The following is a 12,520-nucleotide window of genomic DNA, read 5'->3' on the forward strand; positions in this document are numbered from 1 at the left end:
TTTATTGAATTTAATTTATGTACGTTTTACAAGATTATTCTATATTATTTTATATAATAAAATAATCGCATTGTTTTTTGAATGTACTTTAAAAATATTTATTAAAGTACACTGTATGAAACCTATTTGTAGTATCTTTATTTATTAATTAATTTTTCTATAGCGGAATATATACGTGCATATGTACTTATATGATTTATGTTTTAATAACTTTATTGTTTTCCGTTTAATGCTAAGAAATAAGATTTTTTAGAAGAATTTTTTTATATCTTGTATATGTACGTTTTTAAACTTAAAGTCGTATATATATTTATAAATACTTAAAAAATTATATTTTGAAACACATTTTAGCGTCTTATAGTTAATAATAACTTTAGTTTAATGGTAATTAAGTTTAATACCGTGAAATATAGTAGTAAAAATACACTTATTTAGTTACATAGAAATCAGCTATCATGTGCATAAAATTTTACATAGATTTCCGTTCTACAATTTTATATAAATTTATATAAATGTAAGTTGCTTTGATAGTGTTGTGTTTAATTTTTTTAAAGGCGTATATTTTATTAAAGAAGAAGATATTGTAATCCTAAAGTGAACAATTAGTTACAAATTTAATATTCAGACTGCCATAAATTTGCAATAAAAAAAAAAATAACTATATAAACACAGTAATTAATAGAAATAATTTAAACTTAGTTCATAAAAAGTTATTTAAGGTATGTATTTTATAAAAATAGGTATATTATTTAGTTATTGTATCTAAAGGTATATAAAAGTAAATTTTAATAAAATAATTAAATCATATTTATTTTATGTTAGTTATGTTTTATCTTGACCTTTCATTTAATATAACAATAAAAGAGTACTGTGTTTAATTATTGTGCTTGTCGTACAGAACAAAGATTTATTTTCATTTTCAGAAACATGTCGAGCACATCACAGAAACACAAAAACTTTGTTGCTGAACCAATGGGTGATAAACCTGTTACAGATCTTGCTGGAGTTGGAGAAGTTCTAGGTCGTAGATTGGAAGCAGCTGGTTTTGACAAAGTATAACATACTTTTATCTGAATCTAATTAATAATTTGTATTTTATTAATATTTCTTTATAATGAAATGAAAGAGTGAATTATTAGAAGTATCTAAGAATAACTAAGGCAAATATAAACAATGTTAAAATTTAAGTAATATTGAGTAATATTGAGTAAATAATACTTTTTATATGTACCAATAACTTGGTAAAGGATTGAAACATTCATTTAATTTAATATTAATATATTAATACTTATTAATATACTTACAGGCATATGTAGTACTTGGACAATATTTGGTTTTAAAAAAGAACAGAGAACTGTTCCAAGAATGGATGAAAGATTTGTGTTCTGCTAATGCAAAACAATCTAGCGATTGTTATCAATGCCTCTCTGACTGGTGTGAAGAATTTTTGTAAGATAATTATAAAATTTAATGTTGATATTACAAAAATGAGATTTTTAATATAGCAAAGTATGTATTGTAATATTGTAATGCAAAATGTAAAAACTGTTTCATTTTCGTGACTTCAAGATAATTTTAGATAAACTTACTATAGTATAATGAAAACAAATATCTTCAAAGGTACTTTAAAGTTTGACATAAATGTAACATGATATGGAAGTTTGTAATCTTATTTAATGTTTATATTAGATAATAGTAAGATACATTATTTTATGTATTAATGTTAATTTTTCATTACATCTTATTTATTTTCTGATACCGATATACCTTTTAAACTATTTTTTACATTTTTGCATATAAAACAACATGTAAACTGTTCAATGTGTGGATATTTTACTTATAACTGTAACAAAATTTTGATAATTCTTGTACAAAATTGTTAGAAGTGCAAGATCTAATTTGAAAATATATTTTTGGATATATCTAATAATTCAAATATTTTAGTATATACAAATTTATACAAACGGTTATATATACAGAAATATTGCACATATATACAATAAAATGTAATAATATTTTACCTCTGATATGAGTATATTAATCTATTGAATCTTAAGACGACTACATAAAATTAGTGGCGAATGTTGACAGTACTGTTTTTTATAATCCGTTTATATTATAAGACTCTAATAAATAATTGATGTTAAATTAGTTATTGCCAACTCATTAATGAAACAAACGAATAATTATATTTTTAATACGTTGTGTATATTGTTTTATTGGGAAGAATTTATCATTGTAGGTTATAGGGTTAGGTAATTCAAGTATTTCATGTGAAAAACGCTGCATCAATTTTATTAACGAGTGTCAACTTATCATGGTAAATATTTTATTAAAATGTGTAAATCATTTTCAAAATCACTTAAAAATTACGATACTAAACGAAAACAAGAAAATGATACATTTTGTACCTCGTCTACGTAATAAAACATTCGAAATGTTAGAAAGGTTAGTTTTTTAAATGTATTATATATTTATTAATGTAGTTTATATGCAGTTTTATATTAATAGGGATACAATGCTGATATTGGGTACTGCTGAGAATGATAGAAAACAGCTAATAAATGAAAAATTTAATAGTATACATAAACACATGCAAATACACAAATGTGTACAGAGAACACAAATGGCAAGTATTATACATCTTATAAATTCAGCGGGTAAGTATAAACAAACACGTATTATTGCAATATTATATATATATATATATATATATATATATATATATATATATATATATATATATATATATATATATATATATATATATATATATATATATATATATATATATATATATATATATATATATATATATATATATATATATATATATATATATATATATATATATATATGCATATAGAGATATATATATTTATAGAAAACTTTTTTCTTTAAAAAGATGGTATGCATATTGCAGATGTTATAGATACTGATAAGATACTCTTGTTACTTTCCTGGTGTAATAATTTAATCGACTGTTTACCAGTAGACAAAGTAAAATTTGGAAGATCTTTATGGTTGATTTTGGATACCTGCAGTATGTTCTCAGTATTACATATTTATTCTATAACTTAAAAGTAATAAAAACAACATAATTTAACGTATTTTTTTTACATTGAATTTGAAGATTTTAAGATGTCCACAGCTCATTATAATGAGCTTTTAAAATTATATACAAAAAATGAATATGATTTTTCAATTATGGAATTACTAATGCACATGAAATGTAAACAAATTTATCCAAATGATATCACGTATAAGATATGTATTGAATATTGTTGTATGAAGGGAAATATTGACATGGCATTAATGTTTGTTGAAAATATACGGAAGTTACAGTTTCCTATATCGGAATCTGTCTTTAATTCATTAATGTTGGGATATTCTCAATCTGGGTAAATATACAAGATTTATTTAATAAACATTACAATATTTTAATAATTAGTACGATATTTAATTTTTTAATAACTAACATGAGTGTATATTTTTCAGAGATATAAAGAATGCAAATAGAATGCTAAACTATATGAGCCAACAGAAATTAAAATTAACAAGTGAAACATATGCTGCTCTTATATATACTTATGCTAAATTGAATGATGTTGCTAAAATCAAAGAAATAATTCAGCATTGCAATTTAAACAACATATACTTCTCTAACAAAAATATTTTAAATGTGATTTATATATTAATAGGGAATAATAACATCAATGATGTTCATATTGTAAGAATTTCTAAAAACTTTGTGATAAAGTACCATTAATGTGTACCATGAAAGTTAATAATGGAATATTTTGTTTTAGATGTATCAATATTTAAAAAAAAGGAACACCATTCTAAATACTGAAATAGAAATTATATTGAAGTTAATAAGTATTAATCACATACACTTAGCTATAAAGGCACTATCATGTATAGGTTTACATGATAAACACCCTCAATTTGAAAATATTCTGAGATTAATTTTAAAACATGTAGTTAATAACAGAATGGTAAGAACAATATCCTTTTTTGTTGTCACTTTTTTTATATCAAATAGTTACTTCTAATATATTTATTTTAGTTAATTAATGATATTATTAAGCTATGTGCGATTTCTGAAGATGAAACAGTGTTCAAGAAATGTTTTTTAATATTATTACATTATTCGTTAATGAAAAATGACCATTTATCTATTCCTTTGCTTAGAATATTTAAAAGTCATTATCTGATAAAGCCACATTATTTTTGGCCACTTTTACTGAGACAGGCAACTAAGTATGATTTACAAGGTATATAACTTATTAATTTTTAAAGTATTAATAAAATTTATTAATACTGTCAATATTTCATTAATATTGGTTGTGTCAATAAGTATATGCTTTTAGGTATTTTAGATATTCTTAAAATTATGATCAATGACTTTAATATATTACCTTGCATTGATACAGTTACTGATTACGTTTTACCATTTACTTTTGGAAAAGTATCTCACACAAGAAATTTATTAATAAAACATAATATAAGTGAAACAATGATTGATAATGCTTATGTATTATTACTATTGAGGAAAAAAAAGATAATAGAAGCTGCTATATATAGTAAGTCCAAAACTTTAAGACATATATAGAATAAATATATTTAGACTAACAATACTTACATTTTTTTTATAGTGCGATATTTCAAAGGTGAATATTTTTATAAAATTATTGCTTCTGATCTCAGACTAGCTGCAGTACTTAAAAGAGATACATATAATTTTGTAAACATCAGTAAGAACCTAGTAGAAAGCACTGATTCAGATTCAATATTGATGTTAAATAACAAATCAAATAATGTAACATTTGTGCCCATGGACAAACAGTTACATGATTTTATGATTGATTTTCCATCTCATAAAATGTGGTTGATAAGGGTATGTAATTTTAATTTTATAAATTACAAATTTTGTACAGATTATTATGTCACAAATCTTTTTTTTGAGTTATTTTTAATAAGTTAGAATAAAAGTTACATATATTATGTTGTTTGAAATGTATTTTTTATAATTGCATAATTACAGTAGTGGAATATATGTAATAAAAAACATAAGTAATAACTTAATAATTACAATTTTGTTGTATTATCTTTTTAGGTAATAAATCAGCTGGTAAATAACGATGTTAGCTTAAAGATTGAAACAGTAGGAAAAATACGTAAATTTTTACATGCACAAATAACAGATGATGTACTGCAAGTTCTTCAAAGTTTAACAAAATAAAGTGATGTGAAATTACCCAGCAATTTTATATTTAATAAATTTCAAGTTTATTAGATCATATATTTGTATCATAGTATTCATTCTGTAGTTAGAAGTATAGATAAATTAAATGGCAAAACATTTATTAATAATTATAAGAAAGCAATAATTATTTTGAACAAATTAATTATTTATTATATTTTTAGTTCTTTGAGTATTTACATTTTTATGAATTTTTTGTTGAATTGTAGGTATAAAAAATAAAATTAATCCACTAATAGTTATCATACCACCAGCAGTGAAAAATCCAGGATCATAAGATTGAAGTACATCATATAACCATCCTAAAATTATGAATTATAAAAAGGTTAAGAAAATAAAACTTATGACTTAAAACATTGTAGACACACCTGCAATGGGTGGTCCTAAAAGTGATGCGAAACCTTGAAATAGTAAAAGCTGTCCAAAAGCATTGGTGAGACGATTTAAACCCAATAAATCTACTAAAATCACAGATGTAAGACCAACATAAGCGCCAGACGTGAATCCAAATATAGAGGAATAAAGTGTGAATGAGGCAAAAGATGTGCAGAATGCACTAAGAGTTGTAGCTGGAAAAATACACAAAGATTAAACATCATGCACGATTTTCAATTAGATATTAATCTCTTAATACAATTTAAGAGGTTTGATTAAATTTTATAAATAATAACAAAAGTAATACTTACAAATGCCACATATAGTAAGACATAAATTATATATTAATAGTCGATTAACCCATGGCTTGTCTGAAACATATCCTAAGATTATACGACCAACTGTATTAGCAATTCCGATTATTGCAAGAAGATAACTTGCATCCTTTTTATTAATCCCTCGTTCTTCAGCTTGAGGCTATAATCAATATTTTCATGAAATATAGCATAATCATAAATATATTAAGAATTATAACTTTTACAATACACAGTTTTTGTAAAAATATGTTAAACAAAAGTCGTTTATAAACAAATTAAATAGTTTCTGTTATCAAAAAATTAAGAACATTTTTAATAAAAGCAAGTATATATACCAATACATAGATATATGGTACATAAAATCCAATACTGGTGCAGAAATTAGAGAAAGTAAATAATATAAATACTGGATCTTTTAACAGAGAAATGGTTACATCTTCTTGAAAGGCATTGAGCTTTCTGTCAATACTAATTTTAAATTCTTTATTACCAGCTTTTATATAATCTATTTTATTAGGTAAACTTGTAGAGGACTTATGAATATGAAAGGTTTCTTCGCTATATCCTTGCATTAAATTAGGGCTGTAAATAAAAACTACGTGTTAATAATAATTGTATTAGAAAATTACAAAATTTTATATTTTATATATCGAAAAAGATGTCTGTGTTTATCTCTCTGCACTTTTATAATAATAATAATGGTAATAGATGTTAATGCTTAAAATATTAATATCGAATAGATATATATATATATAAGATATATATATATATATAGAATAAATACTGACTGCTCTTTATGAATATTCTCTAAACTGTCTTGTATCACATTATTTGAGATCAAAACAGGTTGACTCAGGGACTTTAAACCAGCATGATTATTTTCCTTTCGAAAACTCACACTGTATATCTTTTTACTTTGTTCCTCATTAGATAAATTATTCGAATATTCTTCAGGATTATTTTTCATGTTCCGTGAAGATTTCTGAAAATTGAAACCTAGATCTATGACGATACGGTACCGTTGGTTTAAAAACATGAAATGTTTATATATCTTATTCAACGCATCTGATCTCACATACATATAATATACATATATATAATATACGCGTTCGTATAAATTGCGCTTTCGTTCTTCTTTATCTTTTATAATTCGATTTCATGTATAGTTTGATACTATTTATTATGCGATGTAAATGCTGTTATTAAATTCTTATAATAATACATACAAGAATCCTGTACCTCTGTAGAACTTCTCTTTTTTCGTTTATCCATTTTAAGGGGCCTAAAAAGCGCTCCAAGAACGGTGCAGTTTAGAACGATTCCAGAACAAATTAAAATCGCTCCTCGCCATCCGTATGTCGCTATAAAGTAATCTAAGCAAGGTGCAAAAATTAATGTGCCTAAACCAGAACCGCATACTGCGATTCCCGTTGCAAGGGACCGATACTTTTCAAAGTAGCATGTCACGCTGACAATCGCAGGTAAATAGATCAATCCAAAACCTAGTCCTGCAATAAGAACAAATTGTTTATGAACTTATACGTTGGCATTAAAAGTTTCTATATAAAGTAATACAAATATTTTCACCTGTTCCAATGCCGATCGTAAAGTATAATGTTATAATATTTCGAGCCCACATACTCGCCAATAAACATGCACTGGCCAATATCGAACCAGCTATAGTTACAGCCCGGCATCCAAATTTATTTACGAATAAACTTGATATCGGACCTTTAATCAATCTTCCGTTATGTTTTTGAGAAATCGAAATTATCGTGGATGAAAAGTTTACCTGAGCACAAAGTAACACCGACTAATATCGACGCAATCCATGCAGTTGCACCTTTTCCCTCCTCGAAATAATACAGAAGTTCTAAATAAAAAACACCGAACGAATATGTCACTCCATCCGCTGCAACAAGAATATATTGTTCTTTCATATAGAGTTTTTGATGTAAAATAATGTTTAGTAGATGATGGTTAAAGAACTAAATAATATACATAGTAAGTAACCTCTTCTTTGGGAAGAGAAATAAACGAACGATACCTTATACTTGTTATTCTAATGACTTTTATTTTTGTTAATGAAATTAACGTCAGTGTTACGAGAAATAAAGGAATTAATTGATAACAAAATGAGTAATCTATTTAACCTAATTCGTCAATAGGAAGTAGCATTATACTACTTATCTTTAAGTTATCGCTTCATTATTACTTTCATTCTTGTGAAACTGTTCTTGTTTTATTTTATTTTATTTTCAATCGTAGTTACAATAAATGTAATCAACTATTACGATATTTAAGAGCAATCATGGTATTTAACGTAATATTAAATGAATGGTATAACATGAATTTAATATTTTTCAACAGACGCATATTCAGTATCACCTCAAAGGTGGTATAACGCAATTCTTAGTCACTACCATACAAAAAATATGTTTTTCGTATCATATTCTGATTTCACGTATCGTGAAATTACTGTTATGCGTAATCAAAGTTTCTCTGTATGAGTATATTTCCATACATATGGTAAGTGACGAACAAAGTGCAATAACTCAACAATAATACAGTTCGATCGCTGGCATTGTCTTTGTAACGAAATAATCTTCGTTAAAATTCTCTCATCGCATAGCGTATTGATATTTGTCATTTTTCAAATGGAAATAATTTCAAAGGTCGTTCTAATCCTCCTCTTATATGTATTGGTATCGATAACCTTGTTACCATCATAACTTTTTCGTCATAGATACAATCATCGCCTTTAAATTTTAATACATCCAATACGATGTCTACAGCGAGGAGAAAACAAGCTAATAATGTAAGAAAACATCTAATAGAAATATTTTTATGTGTCAAGATAAGAAGTTAAAAAGACGCATAGATATATGTAATATATCATTTTAATGTTTCTATAATGCCAAGGCCAGCGCTTTTTTAAATCTGTCTTTTCTATTTTTGGGATGCGTGAAAATTTTGTGTCATCTTATAATGTACTAATTATCAATTAAAATCTGTTATAAATCTGATTGATCTAAAAATTGATCGTTTCATTATAAACAGCTATATTAAGCAAATATAGATATCTATAAATTTTTTCCGAATTATATAAGTATATGTACTTATAAAAGAAAGGACACAATGATTATCTTTTATCGATTTCGTCAAGATATGTGCATCCTTGGGAAAGTTAAAACCAGCAAGAAATCGAGGATGCACCAGTAAACATGCTTGCAAGGTCATTTTCCTTTTTTCGAACCATCACGCACATAATGGTACATGTGCATGATTTGTGTATAATGTAGAGCACGCTTAATTTACTGTGTTTGGTAATATTCTGTTTTGTAATAAGTACATAATAATAAACACATGTTACAAATCTGTTCTCGTACAAGAGAAAATGTGTCAACGTTCTTAAGTATCGCTCTTTCATAAGTCATGCTTTGAACACGAGATAGGAGATTTAAGAAATTGAGAATGGTTTTAACTTGTTTTGCTTCTCTTCGTTATTTTGTTCAATTAACGTAATACCTATTGAATAAAAGGAATGATAATATAGAATTAACAAAGTAAAGAGAATAAAACTTCTTTTTATGACATTTTTATGAGATTAAAAAAATCGATTTGTTAATTTATAAATCGTAAATTAACTTAAATGAGTTTCTCATAAAGATTAAAAATTGTTTTTGATATAGTGTAAATACGAAGCGGAATCTAAACGAAAATTTTACAATTCCGTGAAGTCTTTTCTTTTTATTGCTTTATCTCAGAATGTTTTTTTTTATTCTAAATTAATAAAGATATCATTTATTCGATTAATATATCTAAAACGTGGCCGTAATGGTAACAGTGTAAACGATAAATCTCTCGAAAAAGAGGAATAAGTATACTTTCATTGAAATGCTTATTATAAGTAGGAGTATAATAATTATATTTTAGATAAAGATAAAAAATTGGAGATAAAAGTTATGTGGTTTTTTAGTATATAAAATCTACTTTACGGTATTCATATTAAATTTATAATATTTTAAATACATATACGTTTAACGGCAACATAAAATTTGAAATTAAAAATGAAAAAAGGAACTTGGCATGTTTCTTCGATATAAATTTTAAACTAAACTTAAAATGAAGTTTTAGGAAAGTATAATGAAACGAGGAAAAATCGGTAGCTTACCAATTACATGGATTAAAAAGGATGCTAGAACTACGATGTAGCCCCATCCTCCGTCCGGTGGTAAGGGTTGCTTCGTAGCTGATGGCACTGAATAATCCATTGAGGTACAGGCGATATTTTCACTTGCATTTTTTTTATCTTGCCTATTTGCCTCAGCGGAGGAGCTGACAGTCGCGTGTGCCATGAGCTGCGATTGTTGAACTTAGTGAACGTTGTTTCTCGCGATATCAAGTACATATGTATGTATGTATCAAAGTTTTAAGTTGGTGCTCATATAGTGGAAGGGAACAGAGAAGAGAAGGGGTGATCAAAGCAAACCTCGAGGAACGCGTTACTTTTGATAGTACAGAAAATTTCATGAATGAAACGAAGAATTATTTTTGTCACGGAACAACGCAGTATAATTGTTTTGTTTCTCAAATATATCATTAAATATAGCGATTTAAAACGATTAAACGAATTTAGAAAGCGATTTAACGAATAATCATGTTACGAATTTTTTAAATTATTTTTCTTTTTATTATTCTACAAAATGTTAGAAGAAACGAATTTAATACTAAAAAATGTCTAATTAATAACTGATTGCGACGTTACTAGTACATACTAATTTTTGACTTAATTTGTTTCCAAATATATTTACCGAATATCACAGTCTTTGTCGGGAAAGTATACATACAGCTTCGTGCGATGGAGTTCTTTGTTGATTAAAAATAATAATATTTAATATACAAAAATTTAATTGAATTTCAAAATAAGATTAACAAGTAAAACATGAATTGAATATAAACATTTATTAGATTTTGAAATTATTTTCTTTACTAATGCAGAGTACATCTTCTATCAATTTTCTGTTATAAAATCAACTAACTGTTCTATTAATATCTTCGTTATGTCCTTTTGGGTGATCACTCATTTGAGGACGTAATTCATAGGTACAAATTGTAACACCATGATGATGTGAAGGTGTCCATTCACCTTTTAATCCGATATAATAAAGTTTTATTTTATCTGTTCTTTCAGTACCAGTAAAGTACAAACTTAAATGATGTACAGATGAGAATTTAACCACCCTACAGTAAAAATTGTATTATATTTTTATATTATTATAATGCTTTATATAATGCTTAGTAACATAATAAAACATACATACTTAAGAGAATATTCATGTACTCCCATTGTGTCTACACATAATTCAAATTCTTGTTCAGGTTCTGTAGCTACATCATCAAATGTCATATGTGGTCTATTTTTATACCTAAAAGAATAAAATATTTTTTTCAATATTAATAAAACATATTTTATATTTGTATAGGTTAAACTTTGTTTCTAGACATTCGAACTCAGGGGTATTTACAATTTTACTTTATTTGGATGCAAATCATCTTCTCCTCCAATAATAATGAGGCCTTTTAATTTTATATTTCCTGTAAACCTGAAAAAAGATGATAATATCTATGTATCCTTACAAATAGTACGTTCAAATAAAAAACATACGGAATGTTAAATAGAAGTTCATTATCCATATCACTTTCAACATACTGAAAAAGAAAGGTAAATTGTAATATAAAATTATAATTATATTTTGAAAAATATTTGTATTAAATGTTTAAATATATAAACAAATAATTACTTTATTTCTGTCCAGTCTATTTTCCCATGGTTTAAATACAGTAGCTCCGGTAGCTTCTTCAAATTCATTTAAACATTCTATATTTTCTACATCAATTTTTTGATATAGATTATATTGTACACCTAATTCTGCATCATTGTGTGTAACACCACAATTACATTGGTGAGGCATTGTAAAACAATCTGTAAAACATTTGTATTAACATTTAATATGAACTATATAAATAATTAAAGTAAACAAAATTGTTATCCAGTAAACAAAATTGTTATCCAATAAACAAAATTAGAATATAACGATATTTTAACCTTAAAGAGAAGGAATAAATAATATATCAATGAAAACTAACTCCCTCAGTCTTCAACGTCATAAAACGTTTATGGTACTGGAAGTAATAGTCGGAGTTACGCATAAATTTTAAAGTTTAAATACGAAGCTTTTATATACATATATTACTATTTATTAGAAATATGGAAATAAATTATAGATAACTACAATTATTTGTATGTTACAATTGATATTATTAATGATAAATTAAAAATAAAATTAGGTAAGGAATTATAGTTTCGTTTCAATTTTAGATTCGTATCACAAGATAATCTAAAAAAATTATTATATTTTTATATGAATAATTCTATTTTGAAATAAACATCGTGATAAATATTTTTGGAGTTCAACATTTCACATTCTGGTTATTCATTCTGAATTGATTTTTAATACATTTGAACTGTTTATATATGTTCTAAAAATTTTATTTCTGT

The 12,520-nt window shown here is 25.4% G+C and overlaps 4 protein-coding genes across 11 annotated transcripts; 2 read left to right on the forward strand and 2 right to left on the reverse strand.

Moving 5' to 3' along the window:
- The first annotated feature begins 493 nt into the window (after nt 1-493).
- LOC126870924 (barrier-to-autointegration factor) lies at nt 494-2,027 on the forward strand. Of its 2 annotated transcripts, none has more exons than XM_050629119.1 (3): nt 494-719; nt 924-1,053; nt 1,307-2,027. In XM_050629119.1, the coding sequence occupies exons 2-3, from the start codon at nt 928-930 to the stop codon at nt 1,451-1,453; spliced, it is 273 nt and encodes a 90-aa protein (XP_050485076.1). In that variant the 5' UTR covers nt 494-719; nt 924-927; the 3' UTR covers nt 1,454-2,027. The 2 variants fall into 2 exon arrangements, with proteins under 2 accessions (XP_050485076.1, XP_050485077.1); XM_050629120.1 differs by lacking the exon at nt 494-719 and adding an exon at nt 735-768.
- Nucleotides 2,028-2,173: 146 nt separating this feature from the next.
- On the forward strand, nt 2,174-5,248 carry LOC126870905 (leucine-rich PPR motif-containing protein, mitochondrial). Of its 5 annotated transcripts, none has more exons than XM_050629089.1 (10): nt 2,174-2,448; nt 2,498-2,660; nt 2,924-3,043; nt 3,134-3,401; nt 3,499-3,730; nt 3,810-3,998; nt 4,070-4,277; nt 4,374-4,586; nt 4,659-4,900; nt 5,120-5,248. In XM_050629089.1, the coding sequence occupies exons 2-10, from the start codon at nt 2,519-2,521 to the stop codon at nt 5,243-5,245; spliced, it is 1,740 nt and encodes a 579-aa protein (XP_050485046.1). In that variant the 5' UTR covers nt 2,174-2,448; nt 2,498-2,518; the 3' UTR covers nt 5,246-5,248. The 5 variants fall into 5 exon arrangements, with proteins under 5 accessions (XP_050485046.1, XP_050485049.1, XP_050485045.1 ...); XM_050629092.1 differs by having other exon boundaries at nt 2,498-2,629; XM_050629088.1 differs by having other exon boundaries at nt 2,512-2,660.
- A 145-nt stretch (nt 5,249-5,393) lies between these two features.
- LOC126870909 (monocarboxylate transporter 12-like) lies at nt 5,394-10,380 on the reverse strand. Of its 2 annotated transcripts, none has more exons than XM_050629100.1 (9): nt 10,133-10,380; nt 7,751-7,870; nt 7,546-7,689; nt 7,198-7,466; nt 6,747-6,940; nt 6,294-6,540; nt 5,953-6,118; nt 5,635-5,835; nt 5,394-5,568 (listed from the first exon to the last, which is right to left on the reverse strand). In XM_050629100.1, exons 1-9 carry the CDS (start codon nt 10,314-10,316, stop codon nt 5,408-5,410), a joined length of 1,686 nt encoding a protein of 561 aa, XP_050485057.1. In that variant the 5' UTR covers nt 10,317-10,380; the 3' UTR covers nt 5,394-5,407. The 2 variants fall into 2 exon arrangements, with proteins under 2 accessions (XP_050485057.1, XP_050485058.1); XM_050629101.1 differs by lacking the exon at nt 10,133-10,380 and adding an exon at nt 8,112-8,339.
- A 524-nt stretch (nt 10,381-10,904) lies between these two features.
- On the reverse strand, nt 10,905-12,341 carry LOC126870921 (PITH domain-containing protein GA19395). 2 transcript variants are annotated; one of them, XM_050629116.1, is made up of 6 exons: nt 12,109-12,341; nt 11,763-11,944; nt 11,627-11,670; nt 11,487-11,564; nt 11,283-11,387; nt 10,905-11,202 (listed from the first exon to the last, which is right to left on the reverse strand). In XM_050629116.1, the coding sequence occupies exons 2-6, from the start codon at nt 11,931-11,933 to the stop codon at nt 10,992-10,994; spliced, it is 609 nt and encodes a 202-aa protein (XP_050485073.1). In that variant the 5' UTR covers nt 11,934-11,944; nt 12,109-12,341; the 3' UTR covers nt 10,905-10,991. The 2 variants fall into 2 exon arrangements, with proteins under 2 accessions (XP_050485073.1, XP_050485072.1); XM_050629115.1 differs by having other exon boundaries at nt 12,068-12,336.
- Between the last annotated feature and the right edge of the window lie 179 nt (nt 12,342-12,520).

This window comes from Bombus huntii, chromosome 11 (genome assembly GCF_024542735.1).
Source record: "Bombus huntii isolate Logan2020A chromosome 11, iyBomHunt1.1, whole genome shotgun sequence".
Classification (NCBI taxonomy): Eukaryota; Metazoa; Arthropoda; class Insecta; order Hymenoptera; family Apidae; genus Bombus; species Bombus huntii.